This window comes from Platichthys flesus, chromosome 4 (assembly GCF_949316205.1).
Source record: "Platichthys flesus chromosome 4, fPlaFle2.1, whole genome shotgun sequence".
Lineage (NCBI taxonomy): Eukaryota > Metazoa > Chordata > Actinopteri > Pleuronectiformes > Pleuronectidae > Platichthys > Platichthys flesus.
This window is the reverse complement of record NC_084948.1, coordinates 18838694-18860595: the sequence shown is the minus strand read 5'-3', so window position 1 is coordinate 18860595 and position 21902 is coordinate 18838694. Positions and strand designations below refer to the sequence as shown.

Here is a 21902-nt window from a genome sequence, read left to right as displayed (position 1 = left end):
TGTAGGGGGCGGACGAAACATGAAGAGGGTTTAAAAATCATATTTTTCATTAGACGATTTGTTTTTGTTTTTATTTTATTTTAAGTTTTCAAACATCTCACCTGTGGCAGCAGCAAAAGGCAGAAGAAATCCAATATCATTGAAAACCTATGTAGACCCCACCCCTACTCATCTCTTTCTCTGAGAATACTTATACAGAACCATCCATTCATGTGAGAACAAAAAAAACTACCACAGTACACTTTTAGTATTTGTATAAAAGAGATTTACTTCAATTATCACACCTAGGGTGCATGTGAATAATAATGATGATGAATCAAATGTCAATCATAACAAATACATTGTGAACGTTTCATACAGTGATATTGCTTTTCAATGTTGTAGAAGGGACTGTTTTACAGTGCTGAGAACAGACAACATGATACGTTTAGTAAATAGAAAGATAAAGAAAACGATGATACATGAGGGGGAAACAAAAGGGGGGGGGGGGGGAGAACCCCGAAGGACAACAAAAAGAAGCATCTCAGGAGTGACAGAAGTGCTCGGGAAACAACATTTAAAATAAAAAAAACAACATCTTTAACCATCCCTTTACAGTCATGCAGCCTTTTGTACTACAACACACACGTACGCGCACACACTCACAAAAATAAGCAGTGGGACAGGTTATTACGAGAATTATTACTTCCACATTGGTGATGATAAGTTGTGAATATCATCGGCAAACACTCTGAACTTGATAAAGCCTCAACAAGCGTCTTAAAGCTTTCCAAACAGGGGGTGTGGGGGTGTGTGGGGGGGATGAAGATCTCCCCGGGTCATTTGGTTGTCAGACTACACTGTGGTTTAAGCTATGGGGTGAACTGAAGCGACGACACTAGGTAGCAACAAACAGAGAGAAAAACTGTCAGCAACCTTTCGACAGAGGTGGAGAACTATTTCACCATTTGGCTTTTTGCTTCCTCTTTTTTTTTCTTCTTTTCTTTTTAAAGTCTTGTGAGTTTTTTTCGCTGAAATGTTTTAATCGTTGTATAGTCGATGGGGGGCGGAGAAAAACGAGGGAAATGGTTTAAGACTTAAAAAATTCAGCCGGAGACAATATTAAAGGTGAGCGGGGTGGGGGGAACAAAAGCACGTGATTCAAGTGGAGAATGGGGTGGGGGGGGTTAGAGGATGAGTGTATTGTGCTGTGTTGTGTGTGTATGTATTACTGAGTGTGCTATGCATACAGCACCACTGATTTGGAAAGTGTTTCCTTACAAAACCCACTTCATAAGATATATTCTAAAAGTATTACAAAAAACATCTGAGGTTTTTTTTTCTTTTCTTTCATTTTTTTTTTCCTGAATATGGTGACCAGTGCTGCTGTTCGGGCTTCCATTACAACTAATATGTCAAATGAATAACCACTACTTCAACAGATCATACAGTAAAGCTTTACGACTTCAGAAAACATGATATGATATACAGCATCTGTTACACCTTTACAATGTTATTCAACAGTGTATAGAATCATCTGATTTAAATTTGTAGAAAAATATCTGTGGATCATGGAAAAGTCCTGAATCGTCCCTTCTCTCCTCCTGCCTTCGAACAAAAAGCATACTGTGACAATAGTGAATCAATAGCTACTTGATCGACCGTATTTACACGTCTCTTTTCCAAATAACCATTAGAATTGGCACACGTCATTATCAATACCTGTAGTGCCGTTATTAATGTCACAGCAAACCTGACACAAACAGAAAAATACAAAATGCCCTATGAAATAAATTCAGTGTTATTACAGTGTACGCTGTTTCTGCATGCTTCCTCCTTCATTCGATGCTCTGGCCTTTCCTCGACGCTAGTTAGGTTATGTACAACGTGAGAAATGCATTGTGGGAAAACAACTGTCTGAAATAAGACCCGGACCGGAACGCGTCTGCAGGTCAGTCATAAGAATACACAAGCTTGTTTTTTCTCTCTCTTTTTTTTTTTAACGGTTTCATTGCACTCCAGCAATTATATACAACCCTCTGCGGAGGGCTGAGGAAAAGTTGACTTTTAAGTACCACTACGAAAGTGTGCGAGAAATGAATTTCGGATCAGGACGAGTTATGGAGAAATCAGGCGAAGTCGTCTACATCTAATGACATCACAAGTTTGGTGCCCTGCTTGGCAGTTAAAGGCACAAATCTGATGATCTCACATGGTTTAGGTGAATTGATGGATCTGACTATAAAATGGCTGATGGGTTAAGTGCTTTTACTTTACAGGAGCTATTCATCACCATAAAACATACTGTGGTTGTCCAGTCCGAGCTCGTCCGACAGAAGGCAGCGAGCTTTTGTTATTCTGAAGGAGACCTGACGTGTTTTACATCCGTCGTCCACAAGAAGAGCCAAAGTTTGAGGAGTTTTTAGGAATTATTAGATGCATCACAAAATCCAATTTTAACAAATGCATCTTAATGCAGTGCAATGAGATTATCAGTAACTTTTGAATATATCTGGATATAGATTCGGGGAAAGCGGAGGTTTGAGGATGGGCCGAGATAAAAACTCATAATATCTACAAGTGTACAGGACAATGTTTCTGTCTATAGTTTGAAATGAGGGGGCAGCTGTATTCAGTTCATTGTGTAGAAAACAGGGGGACAGCGATCTTATGCTTGAATATTTCTTTTTTTTTTAGTGTTCGGATGCGGATAAGAGTCTGTGCTTGGTTCACAACCACTTTTTAAAAAAAAAGGGAAACATTTCCCAAGATCCCGGGACCGCGCTCTGTTGTAGTGTTTACAGACCCTGTCCACGGTTAAGTCTTCAAAAAAGATCCTAATAAGTGCTTTGTTACGGACTGCAATAGAAATTCTGCATAATCATAGGCTGGCTATCGCGCCTCAATCTGGCGTAGCACACCTGCCAGCTGGTACACTTCTCTAATCTCAATTTGGCAGATATGACCTCTTTCAAGTTTAACACGCGTACTCAAGTTTAGGTTAATTTCATTTGACCTGTTGGACAAAGTGTACACACTTGGACCTGTTCGTGACGTCGATGTGATTAACGCGCGGTCGAACTCTTAAAGAAAGCTGCATGCCCTGCCGAGCGTTAGTGTCGGGCTTGCCCAAGAAACAGCCAAATAAAAAGTTAAAACAAACGTGATCGGAGCATAGAAAACAGGAAAAGAGATATGCCATCATATACCCACTGATCTTGATATGTCCTTTGATTCTCTAGCTAGCAATTTAAGAGCATAACTGTCGTGGTAAAAGCTTAATGCTTACGGGAGCATGGACTGTAGCAAACACATTTTTTCAAAGCTATTGAAATGACACTAAACTTTAGGATTCATGAATATACAAACAAATGAGAACTAGTACATCTTTGTAAATATTAACCAATACTGCCGGCAGTCTATACGTCTAATAAAAATGTTACTTGCCCTCAGGAACAGTATAATCCCTTAAAAAATAGACAACTCAAATGATAAGACATTAAATGAAAAATACAGCACCTATAAATAAGCAGAATAAAAACCAAACTATAAATGCAAAATAGCAATAAAACCAAGCTACAGTAAATCATAGTATTACACTACTTTGTGATAAGATTAATGTAATGGTAACGCATCAAACAGCTTAAAGAAGGGTGTCAGTTGTGCACTAGTAGTGTGTGCAAGTAGATACGAAATATGACCCCACTCATTGGAAACACGAGACACTCCGCAGTCGCACACGCTAGTGCACACGCGACGAGCATGCGTGTTCATGCCCCCTCACAGACGCACATTCTTACACACACACACACACAAACACACACACAAAGGGGAGGCAGTGGGCTGACAGGCACTGAGGGCTTGTGTGGGGCAGGGAGGAGGTGATATGCCTTAGAATTTGTAGTGTATACAGTAGAATTCAAATCAAAAAGACTTAACATCCCTGGATCCAGGATCAGACTGGAGGAGAGTGGTCACTGCTCGCACCAGGATTGTGGTGAATTCACTTCAACGGCGATCGACAGAAACTACAGATTCATCAAGCTCTGTACATTGCAATTCATTTCCATAAAACTGTGTCTGGTCTTTCATTTTTTTCAGTCATGAATTTCATTATTATTAATCTACTTCTCAAATTTAACTCTGAGTGAATTGACCTCGACCCTGACATTCATGCAGGCAAATACAAATACTAACACACGGACAGATGCGCACACACTCTTCCTGATTTGGCCTATAAAAAGATGTGTGTTTGTGAACAGAGAAAATTTGTCGGTGGTGCACATACACACACAAACGCTCACACACACACACACACACACACACACACATACACATACACACTCTCACACACACCCAGCAGGTCCAGTGCTGGGCAAAGCTGTGACGTGCACAACCTAAAACAACGAGGACACGCAAAGTATCACCATGTCAGACAGCTACAGTACTACGTGAAATTCATTGTATCGTATTTCAACAATGCAACATTAATCCATTCTAATTTGTTTTTTTTTTCTCTTTTAAAAACAGTAACTTGTTATTCTCTTATTTTCTGTTCTCATTTTGTACTAATTAAAAATGCTTCCTAAAATTCCCTATTTTGTACTCTTTAGAGTCAATAGACTTTGCAATCTCTTATTGGCAACCAAATTGCAATATTTAAAAAAAAGAGATCATCCTTCATCCTCGAAAGAAGGGTTTGAGGAGGCAAAAAGAGGGTTCCTTCCTTTCTTTCTTCCTTCCTTCCTTCCTTTCTTCCTTCCTTCCTTCCTCTTCAGATGAGTGCGTGTGTTTGTGAGGAATTATAGATCCTTCTGGCCATCACATGGCTGTCAGCAGGATAGGATATGGGACACAACAGGTCAAAGTTCATCTTTCTTACATCAGTAACCATGGCAGCTCAGCCGGCAGGCCTTCCACTACCCTCTTAAGAGTGTAGGAGTGAGATAAAAAAGAAAACATGCTGCCATTGAGAAGAGAACACACACACACACACACACACATACATATACACACACACCATTTTAGGGTGTGGACAAACACAACCCCACACACACACAGGTGCACACTGACACAACCCCTAACATACAACACGCACACACACACGCAGTGAGTGAAAAAGGCAAAGGGTTTGTAACAGTCACTCTACAGTGTGAAAAATGAGGCGTCTCACTGAGTGAGGGGAGGTTTGTGGACACTTGGGAGGTGAGAAGAAGAGCGGAAAAAATCTCCTTTAAGAAAGTGAGAGTTCTTGTAAGAGAGTTCCTGTCTCTATCTATCATCTATCAGTGTCTATCACTGTGACAGCTGCTGTGTCAGGCCTTGCCTGTGTTACTGAGTCCAGGTTTCAACCCCAGCTGTGGGTCAGACCCCAGCTCAGGACTAACCAGTCTGGTGCACCAGTGGCTGGTGATAGGGGGAGGTACAGCAGGGCCGGAGGCCAGCAGGACGGCTAAGTGCTTTTCTCAGTACAAAAACAAAACTCAGTTTAAAAAAAAGGAGAGACACTTAAGTTCTCTTATTTTGTTCTTCTAGGTATTCAGTAAATCTTCTTTTTAAGGGTTTTGCCAACCACTCTTTGTTTCTTTCCTCTTTTGGGAAAGCTTCTATTTAATAAAAATGGCTGCTGAGCTTGACTTTGGCTGTGTCCACTCTCCAACTGGAACAGAGCAGGAGGGGTCCAAGGTTAGAGGTCGTGAGGTTATGAAACAAGAGGGATGAAGGATGGTCAGGGGGAGCTAGAACTCCCACTCTGAGGGATCCTCTTTGCTGGCAGCCTTCTCCAGCCTGTGGATGATGTTATTGAGATTGGCTGCTTTCTTCTTGCGCAGATTGTTGTCCCTGGGGTTTCTGGCGGGGCCAGAGGCTGGGATGTTTGTACTAGAGGCATGGCTACTGGAGGACGCTTCTGTGAGGCTGAAGAGCCCCAGTCCACAGCTGGAGCCCGGCCCGACTAAGCCTGAGGTGGTGCAGTCTAGCTGAGCAGGGGAGTTATTAGAGCCCCCTGCCTCAGACTCAGCCTCCATATCATGGTCTTTGCATGATCCTCTGTGATCCTCCAGTCCAATCCCCAGTCCCTGGCGTATCTCCACCGTGCCCTCAGATTCTGTCCCATCACAGCTGTCCCCTTCTCCTGATTTGGACCCACGGAGGGAAGGAGATCCCCCCTCGCTGCCAGGCCCACCTACTACCCCTCCAGCTGCCTGGATCTCCTCTATGAAAAGTTCTCGCCGGATACGGGACCTAGAGAAGACACATGGGTTTAGTCAAGCTGGTTAAAGTATAACATCATTTGTCAAACAGAAGACAAACTACACAGAGGGACATACAGGTATGCAAGGTATTAACCTCCAAACCTCCAAACCTATCAGTATTCTCTCAACAACAAAGTACTGTTTAATAACTTCACAGAGAAATAAGTAATCTTCTTGTTAAATTAAATCAATCTTATAAATATATAAAATGCCTTAAAAAACTGCTAATAAATTAAACACTGGACAGTTACAGCTCAATGTCAAGGTGCCACATGCTGACCTGTAATTATGGAACCAGTTGATGACTGTACTGGTCTTCAGGTTGAGCTGGGAGGCCAGCTCCTCAATGGTTTTGGGGGAGGGGTAGGGTTTCTGCTGGTACGCCCTTTTTAGGGCCTCCTTCTCCTCAGGGCCCAACACCACCCTGGCCTTCTTCAAATGCTGATGCCCTGGGCTCTGGGAGCCCTGCAGGTAATCTGTCCCCACCAAGACCCCTTCCACAGAATGGCTGTCACTCAGGGAGCTCAGCCGCCTCTTCATGTAGGCTGAAAAGTCAGAGAGAGGAGGGGGGAAGTCAGAACATCAGAGCTAACACATTTATTTTTGGAATTAATGTGGAGACCGTCAACAATAAAATATCTGCAGCAGGTTGGTAGTGAGGTCTAAAAACTGTTAATTAGAAAGTGTTAAAGTAAACAGAGGTGTCTCTGCCGCAGAGAATATTTGAAAACAAAATTCATGTGAAGTAGAATGAGATTAGTCCAAACAGCTATTATGTTTTAGCTTTGGATTTACGATGATATAGTTAATTGACTAGTCATTTAGTGGATTTAAAGAAAATCAAGATGCACCAATTTTGCAATCAACTCATGATTTGAGCTATTTTTGATGAAAGAAATGAAAATAATAATAATGATGAATAATAGTATTTTATATTTCTAGTACTTTGCTTTCTGTTTTTAAATATTTAATCTGTCATAAAACTGTGTTAAAAGCACTACATAGATAAAATGTATCAATATTATTATACATACGTAATTTATTATCTTTGGGTTTTAAAATAAAAATAATTCTGATTAAATGTCTGGCCGGAAAAAGTAAAAAGTCATCTTGGACTGAATTTTATAGAAAAAACAATTTAAAATTAATTGCGACAGTAATAAAATGTTTTTCAGGTTGTTTTTATGTCCCTGTGGACGTTTTACCTTTTGTGCATTGTTACTACCTATCTGAACACTATTCTCAATAGCACCATCAACTGCCACTAGATGGTGCTGTCGCCTCACTCATGAATCCTAACAATGAAATTATCTCTTCCATTTTACAGCAAACAGGCAGCACAGTTCCCTCCAGGTACCAGCGGCTGAAAATGAACAGCTCATGGCAGCTTTGCATGAGGTTGACATTTTCTCAACCCCAATAACACGCAGTGAGATATATTAGCATTGCAGAGAAAACCCCTCAGAGCAAGGTTAGAACAACTCTGGAACTCTGTGCTGCCTCAAAGGCTTTTACCACAAGGGTGAGAGGTCAAATATGGTTACTCTACAATAGGTCTATGTCTTTCCTCTGGGCTCAGCTGCTAGCCAGGTCTACTTGCCATTGCTATTTGGATGCATTACTTTGGGGTCAATAATCTAAAAAGAAGTTGAATGGACAGTAACCCCCCCCTGCACATGCAGCGCTGAAATACACTGGTGTAAGGTCAGCTTTGTTTTTTGCCCTTGTGTGTAGTAGTTCAAGATATCAGGAGCGTAAACTGATCCTGGATGCTCGTGCCTACTGGCAGGTTCAAATATGCATCTCCACTGGGAGAGAGCTTCAAGTGGACAGTAAGGGGTCACTCCGAGGCAGCAGGCAGGGTGAGGCCTCTTGGCTGAGCTGATTCCTAAACACTTTGTGCAAAGAGAAAGGGAATACAGAATGATGGAGTGATAGAGCCGGCTGTGGGCTAGCAAATTATAAAAATACAAGAATATAGACACTGATGATTATGATGGTGATGACGATGATGAAGAGGAATGCTGATGACTGTGAGTAAGCAGGCCCCCGGCAGTCCCCTAGCTGTCACATCTAATACAGTACGTGATGTCTGCAGTCCTGATTGGTACTGACATCACACCAAGATGACTGTGATCTGCACAACATGCTCTGCTGTCCTGCACAAAGGATATTGTCTGTGCAGATGTGCATGTGTTATTCAAGGGCCGCTGCTTTTGTTTTATTGTTAATGTAATTCTAAAATAACAGCTTCTCTGACGCCATGCTATATCGTATGGAGTGTGCCCTTGTTTCTCCTCAGTGCTCATCCACAACACACCTTTCTTCTCCAGGCGCTTCATGTCCATGAGTTTCTCCACACTGTGCGGGTCCTGGAGCCAGAGCTGCATGCGGACAAAGGGCTCCCTGCCCTTCAGGCTGAGCTTGTGCCAAGGTTTGGGCCTGGCCAGCAGGTCTGAGACAGAACCCTGAGTCAGACCCAGGATAGTCTCCCCAAACAGACGCTGGCCTGGTTAGGAGAGAGGAAATGGAATGGTTATTTCTGAGAACTGCTTCAATGGCTAAATTCATCAATGGGAAGGGAAGGGGAAGGGGAAGGACCAAATAAACTGCACAGAAAGCAAAACGACACACAGCATGAAAGAGCAACTATAACCCCAATGTTTCTTACCAAGGTTATTATCAGTCAACACCTCCTTAACCTTCTTGGTGATGGCGTAAGTATCAAGCTCAGGAGACATGGCCACCATCTCTTGGATGCTGAGACCTGAGTGACCAGGTACAGGCAGCGGGGTGCCGGGCTGAGACTCCCCACCGGAGGGATCCTCAGAAAGAGGTTTGAGACTGGAGGACTGTGAAGCGAGTGGATCCCCGGCGAGACCGTTGACAGACTCTTCAGTTGAACTGAGGGGCGACTCTGGAGCGGGGCTGCAGCTCGCTGACGTCTTGGGAGTACCCTCTGCTTGAGCGGAACAGACAGGGCGAGAAATATTACACAGGTTAGCAGGCGTGTTACTGTGTAAGAAAGCAGAGTTTCATCTTCCCTTCCTGCTGGGTCTGGGGCGGGACTTCAGTCAAACTACATCAACGAATTTAATTCCTGTTAAACAAACAGCAGAGGTGCTTAAGTTTTCATTTTGAAGCTTTTTTGGCTTCCTCCTCCTCTTTCTTCATCTCCCTGCCTCTGTCTGTGTAGCACTGCTGTGCAGCTCAGCAGGCTGGAAGAGAGCAGTCACGAGGAGCTGTCAGTGTACATTAGCTGCTGTTTACACCCCCAGAGAGAAAGAGACACACACACGTACGCACGCACACACACAAACACACAGACACACACACACACACACAGAGCTGCCATCTGGCGCTGCAATACTAACTTGTCTATGACATGACAAACCAGCAGCTTGCTGGCTGACACTGCCACAGCACTGGGGATGGGGGGGATGGTGGGAGGAGAGGGGACGGGTGGGGGAGGGAGGGAGGTGAGATGGATGAGGGAGGGGGGGCTGGATGGAGTGAGTGACAGACTGACAGTAACAACTAGCCACTAGCTCTAATCAGGCTTTCAGGGTAATGCTCTAGCCCAAGGAACCTGATAGTTTGAATCCTAATACTCTGTGCTTGTGAATGTGCTTGTGAGTGTGTGTGTTTTTTGTTCACCTTGGTTCTGAGCAGGCTGGATGTGTGTGTTTTGCCCCTGATCTCCATTGAGCCATGGCTGCATGCGGAGGTATGGCTCTCTGCTCCTCTGGTTCAACTTGTTCCAAGGTTTGTGCCGAGACAGGCTGTCACTCAATATTCCCTAAAACACACACCAGGAGAAAGGCTCAGACATGGAACCACTGCAGAGTGAAAACAGAGTCGTATAAAAACAGACCACAGGCAGATGAAGCTCACACACAAGCTCTTGCTCTCCTTCCATCTCACCTCTTTGGAGTCTTCCTGGTTGTGGTTCTCCTCTCCTGTCTGGTTCGATATGGTCCTGCGGGGGTCTGTGTGCATGTTGCTCCACCACTGCTCTCTCCAATAACCCACTCCCCCGGAGCTTCCGGAGCGGGCCGAGCTCTCATTGCTACGACTCAGCCTGAGAGCTCCGTCAGCAGAAAAGTCGTACCCTGAAGAGCCCCTGCCCTCTCTCTTCACGCTGGAGCTGAAGTCGAGGATTGGAGACGGGGATGAGGGCGAGGACAAGAGGGAGCAGGGGGTCTTCTTGAAGGAAAGTGCCAGGGGGTTGTAAGGGGGCAGGGGGGCCGAGAGCGAAGAGTTCAGGAGGTCCCTCTGAGATAGCAATGCTGAGGAGGAGGAAGACGAGGCCTTGAGGAGGGGCTCCAGTGACGCCTGCTGGGCCTCCATCTCTCGGCGAGCTTGCTCTAGTATGGAACGGATGGCTTCGTCTGAACCGCTTCCCCCCACACTACCTACTCTGCCCCCTCCTTTCAGTCCTGTATATGATGGCGGAACATGGGACAAGTCTGTTGAGGGAGAAGAAGAGGGCCGTCATGAGAGACTCAGACAAACACACACAGTCACATTGTATCATCCTCATCCTCCTTGACTCCTCTGGAGATGAGGGGGGTGGGGGGAACGACGACTCACCAGCTTTCTGCACCTGCAGCTCTCTTTTCGCCTGCTCCAGAATGGACTTGATAGCCTCGTCTGAACCTGCCTCTGGGGTGCGGACGCGGGAAGTAATGTTACCTGGAAGGGAAGGAAGAGGGAATGGGAGGAGATGAAAAAAGAAACATGAAAAAAGAACAATAACGGGCCGATAAGGACATCGAATAATTACACCATGGCACAGCACAAAGACCAACATTCCCACCACTGAGCTACAAGGCGACTACACTGGAGGGATTGTCATAATTTCTCTAGTCCCTTTGGAGCTCATGCATGCACACGTGCTGCAGAGTAAACGCTCCCCACAGAATAACAACTACCAATAAAATCCCTAAATACACATGCTGGCTTTTCCTTTGACGCAAGTCACTGGAGCTGTGCGGTTACCTTCAAGGCACATTTGAATCTGTATGCCAGCCCGCAAATTAATAAACAGCAACACACACATACACATAAACACAAGCACACACACAAGCACACACACACACGCACACACCATAGATAGAGTTCACCCCAACACAAACATGCCACACAGACAGAACGTGCTAGAATCTCTGCGTGTGAAGGGGACAGACCTGTGTGTGAAGCTGTATTGGAGAGGGCTCTCCGCTTCGGAACATCCTGAAACATTCGGCTAAGCTGGGGCTGGCCTGAGCCCTCTGTTAAGAACAATATACCACACACTATGTTACAGCACTTGTGTGTTTTTATTTTCTTTTATTGCTAGACTCTATGGTGCCCTGTAATGCTCTGCAAACATATGGAACGTGTAGATGCTTCCATCCAATGCACATCTTAGTGCCATAAATGCATTGATGTTTACCATCTGTGGCCCCAGTAGGAATCCAACCTACGTCTGACAGGAATAATAAACTACTACGACGACAGACTGGTGAGGGATAAATTATTTAACAGTACGTCTTAAACAGGGACACAATAACTGCAGCCTTATTTTTAACTTGGACTGTGCCTTGGTGGTAGACTCTGCTGTATTTCTTTGTACCACTGAGACCCCCTTCGATCACAAATGTCCTGATGCGTTAACAAATGCAAGCCCAGGCTAATCGAATCTACCTGTAGTTAACAGTACCCCTGCCTTCCTCCGTGTTCCCACCGATCAATACTATTGATGTGTGAAAGGTTTCTGTATTGACCACAATAGCTAAGAGAGGCTCTGGGGATAAGTGTGTGACTAGGAACTCACTCAAAACACACAGGTGTGGCAAAGGATGGGAGTTAGGGAAGAGAAATAAAAAAAGCTGGTCCATATTGACAAGCCAATCAATGGCTCTGTGCAGGGCTTTACACACACACACACACACACAGACATGCAAGACACGCACACACACACACAATGGCACACACTCGCGCACACACACACAAATACACACTAAAGATACATGGACTCACCTCTCTGCCGTCCCTGGATGCTGCGCAGTGCGAGGATGTTCTGCTCATCGGCGAGGAACTGCCTCATCTTGTGGAATGGCTCCTTCCCCCGGATGGTTAGCTTGTTCCACGGCTTTGGTCTGGCCAGAATCTCACTGACCGAACCCTGAGACAGTCCCAGCACATAGTGGCCAAACACGCGCTGGCCGATGTTGTGCTTGATCAGTTGCTCTTTCACCTGTCGGGCAATCTCTCCTGTGTCCATGTCCTCCCCGTCCAAAACACTCCCCGTGGTGGCGTCTGAGTGGCTGGGTGATGGGGACGGGGCGCTGCCAGCGGTGCTGCTCCCATTAACGGGAGCCATATCTGGGCTGGCTGGCGGTGGTTGGGGGCTGCTGGCTGCCAGAGGGATGGAAGCAGACCCAGATCCAGGGGTGGAGGTAGGGATGGAGCTGAGGGTTGGCGTAAAGGGGGTGAACAGTAGAGCCCCACTGGGGATTCCAGACGACTCCTGCAAGGCTTTGGAGTAGAAGGTCTGGAGGAGCTGCCGCTGGATCAGGGAGTTCAAAGCCATCTTACCACCCACCATAGGGAACACAGGGGAGAAGAAGTCCTGTCCAATGCCCGTAGGAGTGAAAGGGTGTGTTTCGCCACTGCTGGTGGTGGTGGCATTGTTGAGGGGGTCCGTGTGAGTGCGAGACAGTGGGAGCTGGGAGGAGGAAGGAAGAGAGGGAGGGGGCGAGGAAGAGGGATCGCTGGGCATGATCTCCTCCTTCGTTGAGAACTCTTCTGTCCCTTTTCCCCCGGCTGACCCTACAAGAAAGGTCAAACACACCATGCATTATGGGGGAGTCAACAAAAAAGGGGTTCCAAAAGAAAGAGAAAAAAAAATAACAAAAGTTTAATGTTATCTTAATCCAAGTCTTTTACAAATGAGTGAACTTTGTTTTCCTTTTTTGCCAACCCCCCCAGACAAAGTGCCCATGCATTTGTGATTTCAACCTTTCTTGTAAGCCACAGCCTGGAAGAAAAAAAGGACAAACAAAACAATTGACACTGTGCCACTTAGGCAGATTAGCTTGGCCCAGGGCTCGGTCTCTCTCTCTCTCCCTCTCTCTCTCTCGTTCGCAGTCAAAGTGGAAGTAATTGGACAAAGTAAAATTATGTCCTTAGATAGCCGATACACCATGTGAGTCCTCTTCCATGCTGCTGGAGTTTGTTCCTAAACACTGAATTATTCCATTGATGTGCAGTATTATAGTGTTCAGTTCATAAAAATACATCCAGGAAAGAAATCAGAGCAATAAAACTATTGAAAAACAATTTCTTATGGCTCAACAGAAAACAGATGCATGCACCAGAGCAGAGACTCTGCTGAGCAAAGGAGCAAAAGCTGTATTATACTGAATAGCCAGACCGATTAAATTCATACATTTGCCAAAACAAATATAGACATTAGCTATATTTTCTCAGTTATGTAAATACCAGAACCCATCTTGATGATAAATGCTGGGAGAAATACTACTTTAATGCATAACCATTGAAACTTAACATGATTAAGTTGGACAGTAAGCTCCCCTTACTGTGAATGTTAATCAATTCAAAGCTATTCAACTATTCAAGCCTAAAGCCATGACATTTCCAAGCCATAAACACGGCTGCAGAGGGCAAGGTATCCTCATTTTGTGTACTGCAACTTTGTTACTGTTCAGGTTGACCTCCTGCTGTTGTATTCACAGGCACCAGAGATGGACCACAAGGCGACCACATTTCTGTAACACGATTCATTTTTGCATTTTGGAGAACCAATAGTGCAAATCATCCCAAAAAACATGAATAAATGGTAAAGTATTCTCAGAGAAAAAGAATCTATATGCATACATGTTGTGTGTATGTATACCCTGACGAATCTGTTCCCTGCACGGCCTTACCTGCAGCTCAGGGTTCATCTAAGCTCCCGTAAATGTTGGACTCAGCTTCTGTGAGCTTTTATTTTTGTTGTAATGAGTGAAGGTTATGTGAAGATCATGTTCATGAACCCAGGCCTCAAGATTAACTTAGATTTTGGAAGACTTACCGCTGAGCTCAGTGTTTGCAATGCGCAGAGCAGCGCTCTCAGATTGAAGACTACGGTTCCTCTCCAGCAACAGCACCTCCAGAGGTTTGGATGAGTCCTGGAGGAAGAAAATTTGAAATGATATTGTTCAAAATAACTTTTAAAAATCTAGTTGCTACTATTGCTGCAACAATATGTATTAACTGCTAAATGTCATTCATGTCTATACAGATCATCACTTTTACCTGAACAGAGTCAGATGTTCCAAACTCCATAGACTTGAGGATACTGAAAAGGGAGAAAAATAAATGAAACAAAGACAAGTACACACACACACACACACACACACACACACAAACTGTCTGGCAGGCTAGCTTTTCTACTTCTTTCTTTAAGGACACAAAGGATAGTGGAGAGACACAATACAAAGCTACAGACAGACCAGCTTCACCTTCAGAAGGGCGCTTTATTAAGTTACAGATCTTAAATGAAGACACACATCTTGTTTAATATTATTAAAGACATCAAACGCATGCAGTAAAAAGATCTGTGCTGCACGCACACATACACACAGACAAAACTGTGTGCTCTCCTTACCTCAGCTCCTTCTTCACCTCCTCATAGTCAACTTGCTTCAGCAGTTTCTCTTCCAGTTCCTGTAGATTACAAGGAGATGAAATAACATGGGAATTAATTAAAAGAATGATAATAATTATAACTAGAATGTCATTCAGTAGACTGCATACCTCCGCCAAGACCCAACACTCCCTTTAAATTCAATCAAGCCACACCAAATTGTACACACTCAGATATCAGTTCTCTAAGATCTCAGCAGAAATATGTTAGGAGATTTTAAATGTTAAAGAATCTCCCTGTTTGACCAGATCAGCTCCAAAATTGAACGGGTTCTTTCTTTGCCCACCACTCATCCTTCCACAAAGTTTCAATAAAATGAGATTAGTAGCTTTTGCATTATCCTGCTAACAGACAAACGGCAATGAAATCAACCCTCTTGGCGGACGTCTTAATTAGAACAACACAAACAATCTTGTTTCTGTGACTAGGTCTAGATAAAGAGCAGATGTGATTAGATTATACAACAAAGCAGGTAAAAGATAAATACAGGAACAGTCTTGTTTGTAGGCCCCAACTATATAAAATAAAGTGAATAAAAACTGAGGCAGTGCGATCTGTTGGTACCTTGAGAACGGCAGTCTTGCTGCTGAGCTGCTGCTCTAGCTGTGTGATCTGGGAGCTGGTGGTCTCTCGGAGTTTGGTCAGGCTGGCCTGCAGTCTCTGGACGTCCTCCACCAGCTGGGCGGTCTCCCTTTCTTTGGCTCTGAGCTCCGCCTCCAGACTTGAGTGGGATGCCACCTCCGCCACCTGTTCCTGAAGGCCAAACAGAGACAGGTTAAACGGACGAGCAAAAGAAAACTTGACAGCTATTAAATACCAACGATAAGTTCACTACGAGTAGACGATGATCAACACACTGGTTATCATTTCAAAAGACTTGCTCCTTTAGATCGATAGTGAGAAGTGATCCATTCACTATGCACAACTATAGGTTCAGAGAAATTGATACTTTAGCGTGGTGGTCAGTCTTGCAGTCTGTTGTAAAGGTCCAATAAAATCAATTATTCAATACACAATCACCTATTTCCTCCGTGTCAACATTTCTTGGAAAAACTATAACTAATCAATGTGTTATAGGTGATCCTGACGCCTGATCTCTTAACACAGTGACTACAATGATCTATACATTTAAACTTGAATCAGCTATTCACCCCATGCATCAAAAAGGCCAAGCTGATCTTTAGCCTATCAATACCTCTCTGTCGACCATCCAGTGAATCAGTGAGGCAGTGAGATGTGTTACCGTGTCGGGGTCGGCCTTGGCCGGGCTGCCGAGCTGCTGGGATTGGTTACTCAAGGACAACTGCTCTCTGAGTGACTCCGCCTCCCTCTGAGATCCCTCTGCCCGCTGTCAGGAAAAAGAAGAAACGTTAAAGGAAAATCAGCTTGTGGAGATTCTTATACTGTCAAACATCAGTTTTTTTTCTGATATACACACATTACTTTAACATGTCTCAATTTTCCGCTCGCCCCAGAGCAAAATTGAAAATGCACTTCATGGATGCAGATGGTGAGAGAGAATAAAGAGGAGTGACAGCAAAACCTCTTCCTGTTTAAGGTCTTGTCTCCACTAAAGCAGACATTTTAACGAATACTTTCTCCTCACTTTTACAAAAAAAATACAACGTCCAAATGACCTTCATTTTAGTAAATATCTTCGGCCAGACAAGAACAAAATAACGACTATAAATGGTCAAACAAGCCCAACCAATAGGTAAAGTCTACATTAACGATCCTTCAAATAATAACGATGTGATCCAAGTGATATTGTGCGAAGCGGATGCCTGTGAATGTGGTGCAGGGAGGCTAAATTTAGCTAATAACCTGTAATGAGACATTGCTAATCAAACGACCAGAAACCGGTATATAGCAGCCATTTTTGTTGATTATGGTGTGTGCTCATTACACAAAGCAACTGTGGGCAGGCAGAAAGTAAGTCCCTTTTTCTAAACGCTCCCTTTTATACACGTACACACAGACTCACAGACACTGGAGTTTTTGAAAATATGCACTTTAAAAGTGGTTTGTAAAAATCTCAGTTTGAGGAAATTAAAAGGCTGCGTGTGGAAGAGAGGCCCAAACACAGGGGAAAACTTTTGTTTTGCATTATACATTATTGTGGCCAGGGTGTAAAGTGCCATCATGTCTCTTATTCTGTCTGGTGGCAGAAAATGAATTGTCTTTGGGGGATGTTATATAATTTTTGGTGATGAAACAATAATAATTATCTTTAATTTTGTATACAGCTGAATTCATTTCACTCTACACGCACTGGGCATGTGGCATTGCAAAAATGCAATAAAACTGAAGGAATTAGGTTTTCCAGTGCATCATCTTCTACCAGACAGCTGGGCGTCTGTCTGAAAAGGAAGCTCCCCCCTTCCAGCATAAACAAATATATTATACACGGTGGAAGAGGGCTGGGAGAGTGCAAGAACACAATTTAAAAGAGTGGGACGATGGCCATGAGTGGATATTTCCCTAATTGCAGATATTCAATTAGTCCCGAGCATTGAGATGATACCCGCTGCCTTGTGTTTATGACCCAACTGAAGTGTAGCAGTTGGGTCATAAACACAAGGCAGCGGGTATCATCTCAATGCTTCATCTGCAGCACTGGCCAACTTGCCATCATTAAGAGTTACAGGGAGCCGATTCCACAGCATTCCTAATTGCAACCATATTGAGAGCTGTTATTGACTGGGTGGGAGTTGGACGGCCCGTAACAAAAAACAGAAAAATCATGTTTTCCATTTTCTCCTTATCAAAGCGTATAAAAAGTCTGCGACTGAGCTTGAGGCCATGCTGTCATCCTGCATAAATCTCAAATCAAAAGTGTGAATAGTGTGCGTGAGTGTGTGTGTGTGTGTGTGTGTGTAGCATTATAGTCGGAGTACTAACCTTTAGGCTAATATTAACATTACATGCCTATGCTACCCCTTTAACCACAAATCATACTCTTGGGCTAATAATGAAAGTTAACAACAATGACATTAACAGATACCACAGGAATATTTACAACACAGGGGCAGAGGGCGCGCCATGGGGCTTATTTCAGCTGGACGGGTTTAGTAGGTGTGTAATAAACATGTAAAACAACCGACGGCCCTCACAGTGAGAATCATTTGTTAATATAAGCCACTTTTACGGATTCTGAAAGAATAAATATATTTGTATTTAAGTATAAAGGTTGGAATCTTTTTTATTTTCCTCATTGCCAAAGTTGAAAGTCTTGTCAAAACTTTTCCAGCCTCAATCAATCCTAGGCTTGTTTGTTCCTACTGATGTCAATCATAAAAGAAAGAGGGTCAAAAATATACAGTTTGATTTTTAGAAAAAAAGATAAATAACATCTGAGGCCTGTCAACAGGGATAAATAGTTGATTTGTTGGGGACTATTTTCAGCAGCAGATTAATTTAACACATTTGGTGCTGGTGTGAATAATTACAGCAGCAGGGCTCAGACAGCGGGGCGTGTTCGACCTAATGAAGAAACATGTCTGCCAGTGAAACATCATGACGTTGTGATTTTGGACAACAGCTGATCTCTATGACAACAGAATGACGAATTAGAAGAATAAAGTATTTGTTAGTTTAAGTTCCTTTAAGAATGATATTATTTTAATAGGGGGGGAAAAAAAGAATACAAGTACACATGATCCTTTCATCAAATTTGCTTCATACACGCAAATTTTTACGACTGTCATGGAGGATTAAGAAAAAACGACTTATCCAATTTCAAAGAGACGATATACTTTGTGTGCAGATCCGGATAAAAAAAAGCCGATCTATCACTTTCTTTAACATGGAGGGATACGGTGTTAGCCTTGGCATAGGGAGGCGCTCTTCATGTGATCTTATATTTTTCTTTCAGCATGTCAAATAAACGATATAAAAAAAATTAACTATGATAAAACAATAAAGGGGGGGGGCTTGGTGTGATAAACGATGCTGTGTTATAATCTACACCGAAAAACACTAAGCATATTTACCTGATTGGCTCTTTCCAGGTCTGTCATCACCATCTCAATCTCATCAGCCCTGAAAGAAACATGAACTATTACTGTGGAGAACCACACGGCAGAGCATGTGACTGTGCTTAAAAGAGACTCGCTGAAATACAGCTCACAGAATTAAAGCAAGCAATGGTTGAGTGGAAAGATGATGCACACATCACATGTGTGTGCGATTGTTCTGAGAGCACGTCAATTTAGTGAACGTCAGTGCCGTGTCCATTAAGCTACTGTCTAAATTTCACCTTAATCCATTGATTGTGAACTCCATAACCCAAACAGCTTGTATGTGTGCGTGCAAACATGTATATACGTGTGCGTGTGTGTCTTTGTGTGTGGGTGTGCACATGTAAGCCCCTAAACCCAGGCCACACTAAAACAGAGGGATTACATTAATAGAGCTCTAAGTCCTAATACAGCAGACTAATCTGCTATGAAGCTGTGTGATTGTGTCTGACTAATGGTCTGGATGGAGGCCATGGTTCACCTCTCACTTGCTGGAGGTCAGACAGCAGGAATACATCCCCATAATACCACCTCTCATTGGACTTCGGAGAAATAGTTTAATAACCCTGTTTCATGAGGGAGGTGAACACCTATCACTTTCCGGCGGACAAAGAGAGATGTGGAAGAAACTTTGGGGAGAAGCCAAACCACACTAAACTCACAATACACATTTGTATTTTTGTTATTTTTTCAGGCTATAAAGCATGAACAATATGATTGCCCTGTGTTTTAATAAGTTGCCACGGTGTGTGTTTGCGTACGGCTTTCAAGGTAAATTTTTAATATACGTCTCTGTATGAGGAAGTTACAATTAACAAATGCATGGAAACTTCATGCATATAGTGTTCAGTGCAACGTAAAAAATGCTGCATGTGTGCATGCGTGTATATTTAAGACACTACTCCCTGATAAGAACACACGGTTGATTGACGTTGAGTGCAAAGACGTGAGCACATATGTGCGCTGCTGCGTCCATTAAGACCTTTTGATTTCACTGCAATCTTTTGATAGTGAACCCAATAACCCACGCAGCTTTTGTGTTTGTGTGTCACAGTATGAGAAACAGTGTTATGTCCCATAGGCTTGAGTACTACTGATTTGAATGTGTTTAACAAAACAGACACAGTTGATATTAGGTCAACGTTGTGCCACAGGCAATGCAGCAAAAAGAGTCAGATGTGGGTGGGAGAGCTTTTCACTCTCCGCTTTTATTCTTTCCCCAACAGTTAAAAGGATCTAGTATGCATTTAAGCAACATAATAGTACGCTACCTCACCAGCTTTTATCCCGTCTTAAGCTATAGTGTGCCGGACCCACGTGCACGCTCAATTGTGCTCCCGCACACACATGTGAGGTCAGAGAGCCAGAAAAGCTTGTAATGGAGAGTGTTTACGGGTAGTAATGCAACCCAAATACACCACCATTCCTGCCCTAAATGTGATCATTTAATCAAAGTACAGATGCACAAAGTCTTCTTAAATAACCTTTGGATTTGGCTGTATTTGGGAATTATAAAGGCAAAGCTAGAGGCAGAGGGCCAAAGCAGATCACAGGGAAGGGATTTTCTGCATATCCTGATACAGTCAGGCAGTCGCTGGGCAGGGCAGGAGCCGTCCACAGCCAGTCAATGCACCCAGTGAGATTACTTCATCAAACAGTGAACTGTAAAGGGAGGCTCCTTCATAATGATACAGCCTGCTTTTACACCACCAAAACTTAGCTGCGAAGCTCCATACAGCAGCCACAGGGAGGAGCTATGGAGTAGATGCACAGGTCCACTGGAGGAACACACACTAGCACACACTCTTTTGTACCATGAAAGCCAATGTGTGCACCCAGTGACATCAGTGAGTACTGTAGGACTTCTGAAACAAGCCCAGAGCCTCTAAGCCCCTACTGTACTTCCTCCATCTCAGACAGGCCCTTTTCATCTCTTATCATCTTCTCTCTCTCTTGCTCCTCACTCAACTGCTTTTCTCTTCCACCCTCTGCCTGCCTCTATCCTTTCCCCCCCAACCCGTACCCTTCCTATTGCCCTGCACTTTCTCTTCTTTCATCTTTTTTTCCTCCTTCCACCTCCCTTCTCTCATCTTTTGCCCTCTCTTCCCCGGCCTCTGTCCTCGGTGCCAGCAGGATATTCCCCTGATTTAGATTTTCATTTCCCTCCTCTATCACGCTCTTATCCCCTCTTCCTCGCTGTAGCCTGCAGCCGCTGGCTCACTTTTTGCCCTCTAGCTTTCATCACTCCATTCCTTTTCTTTCCTTGGCTTTCTCCACATTGCGTTTTCACAGCGTGTTACCTTGGGGATTTCAAGGAGGCTTAAAAAGAAGCTAGCTGAGAGAGTGTGTATATCTGTGCACGTATGTGTGTGTGTTCAACCATTTTTGTGTTTGTGTATACTTGAAATGGACAGCAGAGAGAAAAGCCTATTGACTGTTTAATTATCAGCAATTACGTTTTTCCAAAAATTGTACCAAGTGTTTATACACAGATAAAGCTTTACACAAACATACAGAGGAGCGCACACACACGTTCACACACGTTCACACACAGACAGCATCCTGTGGGGCAAAGGATCAATATATCATTAATCTTTAACAGGGACTAAACGAGTAAAGCGCGGCCAGCTAGACCCTCACAGCGCCAGCACAGAGAGGGGGCTATGCTACATCTGCAAGCCCGCCTCCCGCTGACGCTCACACACTCTGGGCACTGCAACATCGACCAAATTCTCAGGCAGTGTGTGTATGTCCCTGTGTGTGTGTGTGTATTTTAAAAGGCAGATTACCCAAATGCAGCAAGAGGATGGGGGATTTGTCACGCAATGTCCTCCTTAGTGGAAAGTTTAGAGCAAGTGAGAGTGTGTGTGTGTGTGTGTGTGTGTGTGTGTGTGTGTGTGTGTGCGCGTGCCTGCGTGCGTGTGTTTGTTTGTGTGTGTGCAGACGTCTGTGTTT

At 43.8% G+C, this 21902-nt stretch overlaps 1 protein-coding gene across 3 annotated transcripts in view; it reads right to left on the bottom strand.

Annotated features, from left to right (window-relative positions):
* Window positions 1-21902, bottom strand: part of cux1b (cut-like homeobox 1b) — a 62191-nt gene that overhangs the window by 3605 nt on the left and 36684 nt on the right. The window contains exons 9-22 of one of the 3 annotated variants that reach the window (XM_062386691.1): window positions 18921-18969; window positions 16172-16276; window positions 15493-15681; window positions 14890-14948; window positions 14538-14580; window positions 14314-14410; window positions 12258-13049; window positions 10827-10928; window positions 10158-10702; window positions 9891-10032; window positions 8905-9195; window positions 8554-8742; window positions 6514-6778; window positions 6-6222 (exon numbers count right to left, since the gene is read on the bottom strand). In XM_062386691.1, the coding sequence (XP_062242675.1) occupies window positions 5718-6222; window positions 6514-6778; window positions 8554-8742; window positions 8905-9195; window positions 9891-10032; window positions 10158-10702; window positions 10827-10928; window positions 12258-13049; window positions 14314-14410; window positions 14538-14580; window positions 14890-14948; window positions 15493-15681; window positions 16172-16276; window positions 18921-18969 (3373 nt within the window). In that variant the 3' untranslated portion in view covers window positions 6-5717. Of the gene's footprint in view, window positions 1-5; window positions 6223-6513; window positions 6779-8553; window positions 8743-8904; window positions 9196-9890; window positions 10033-10157; window positions 10703-10826; window positions 10929-12257; window positions 13050-14313; window positions 14411-14537; window positions 14581-14889; window positions 14949-15492; window positions 15682-16171; window positions 16277-18920; window positions 18970-21902 lie in introns of those variants that run through there. The other 2 variants (XM_062386692.1, XM_062386693.1) reach the window with 2 other exon arrangements.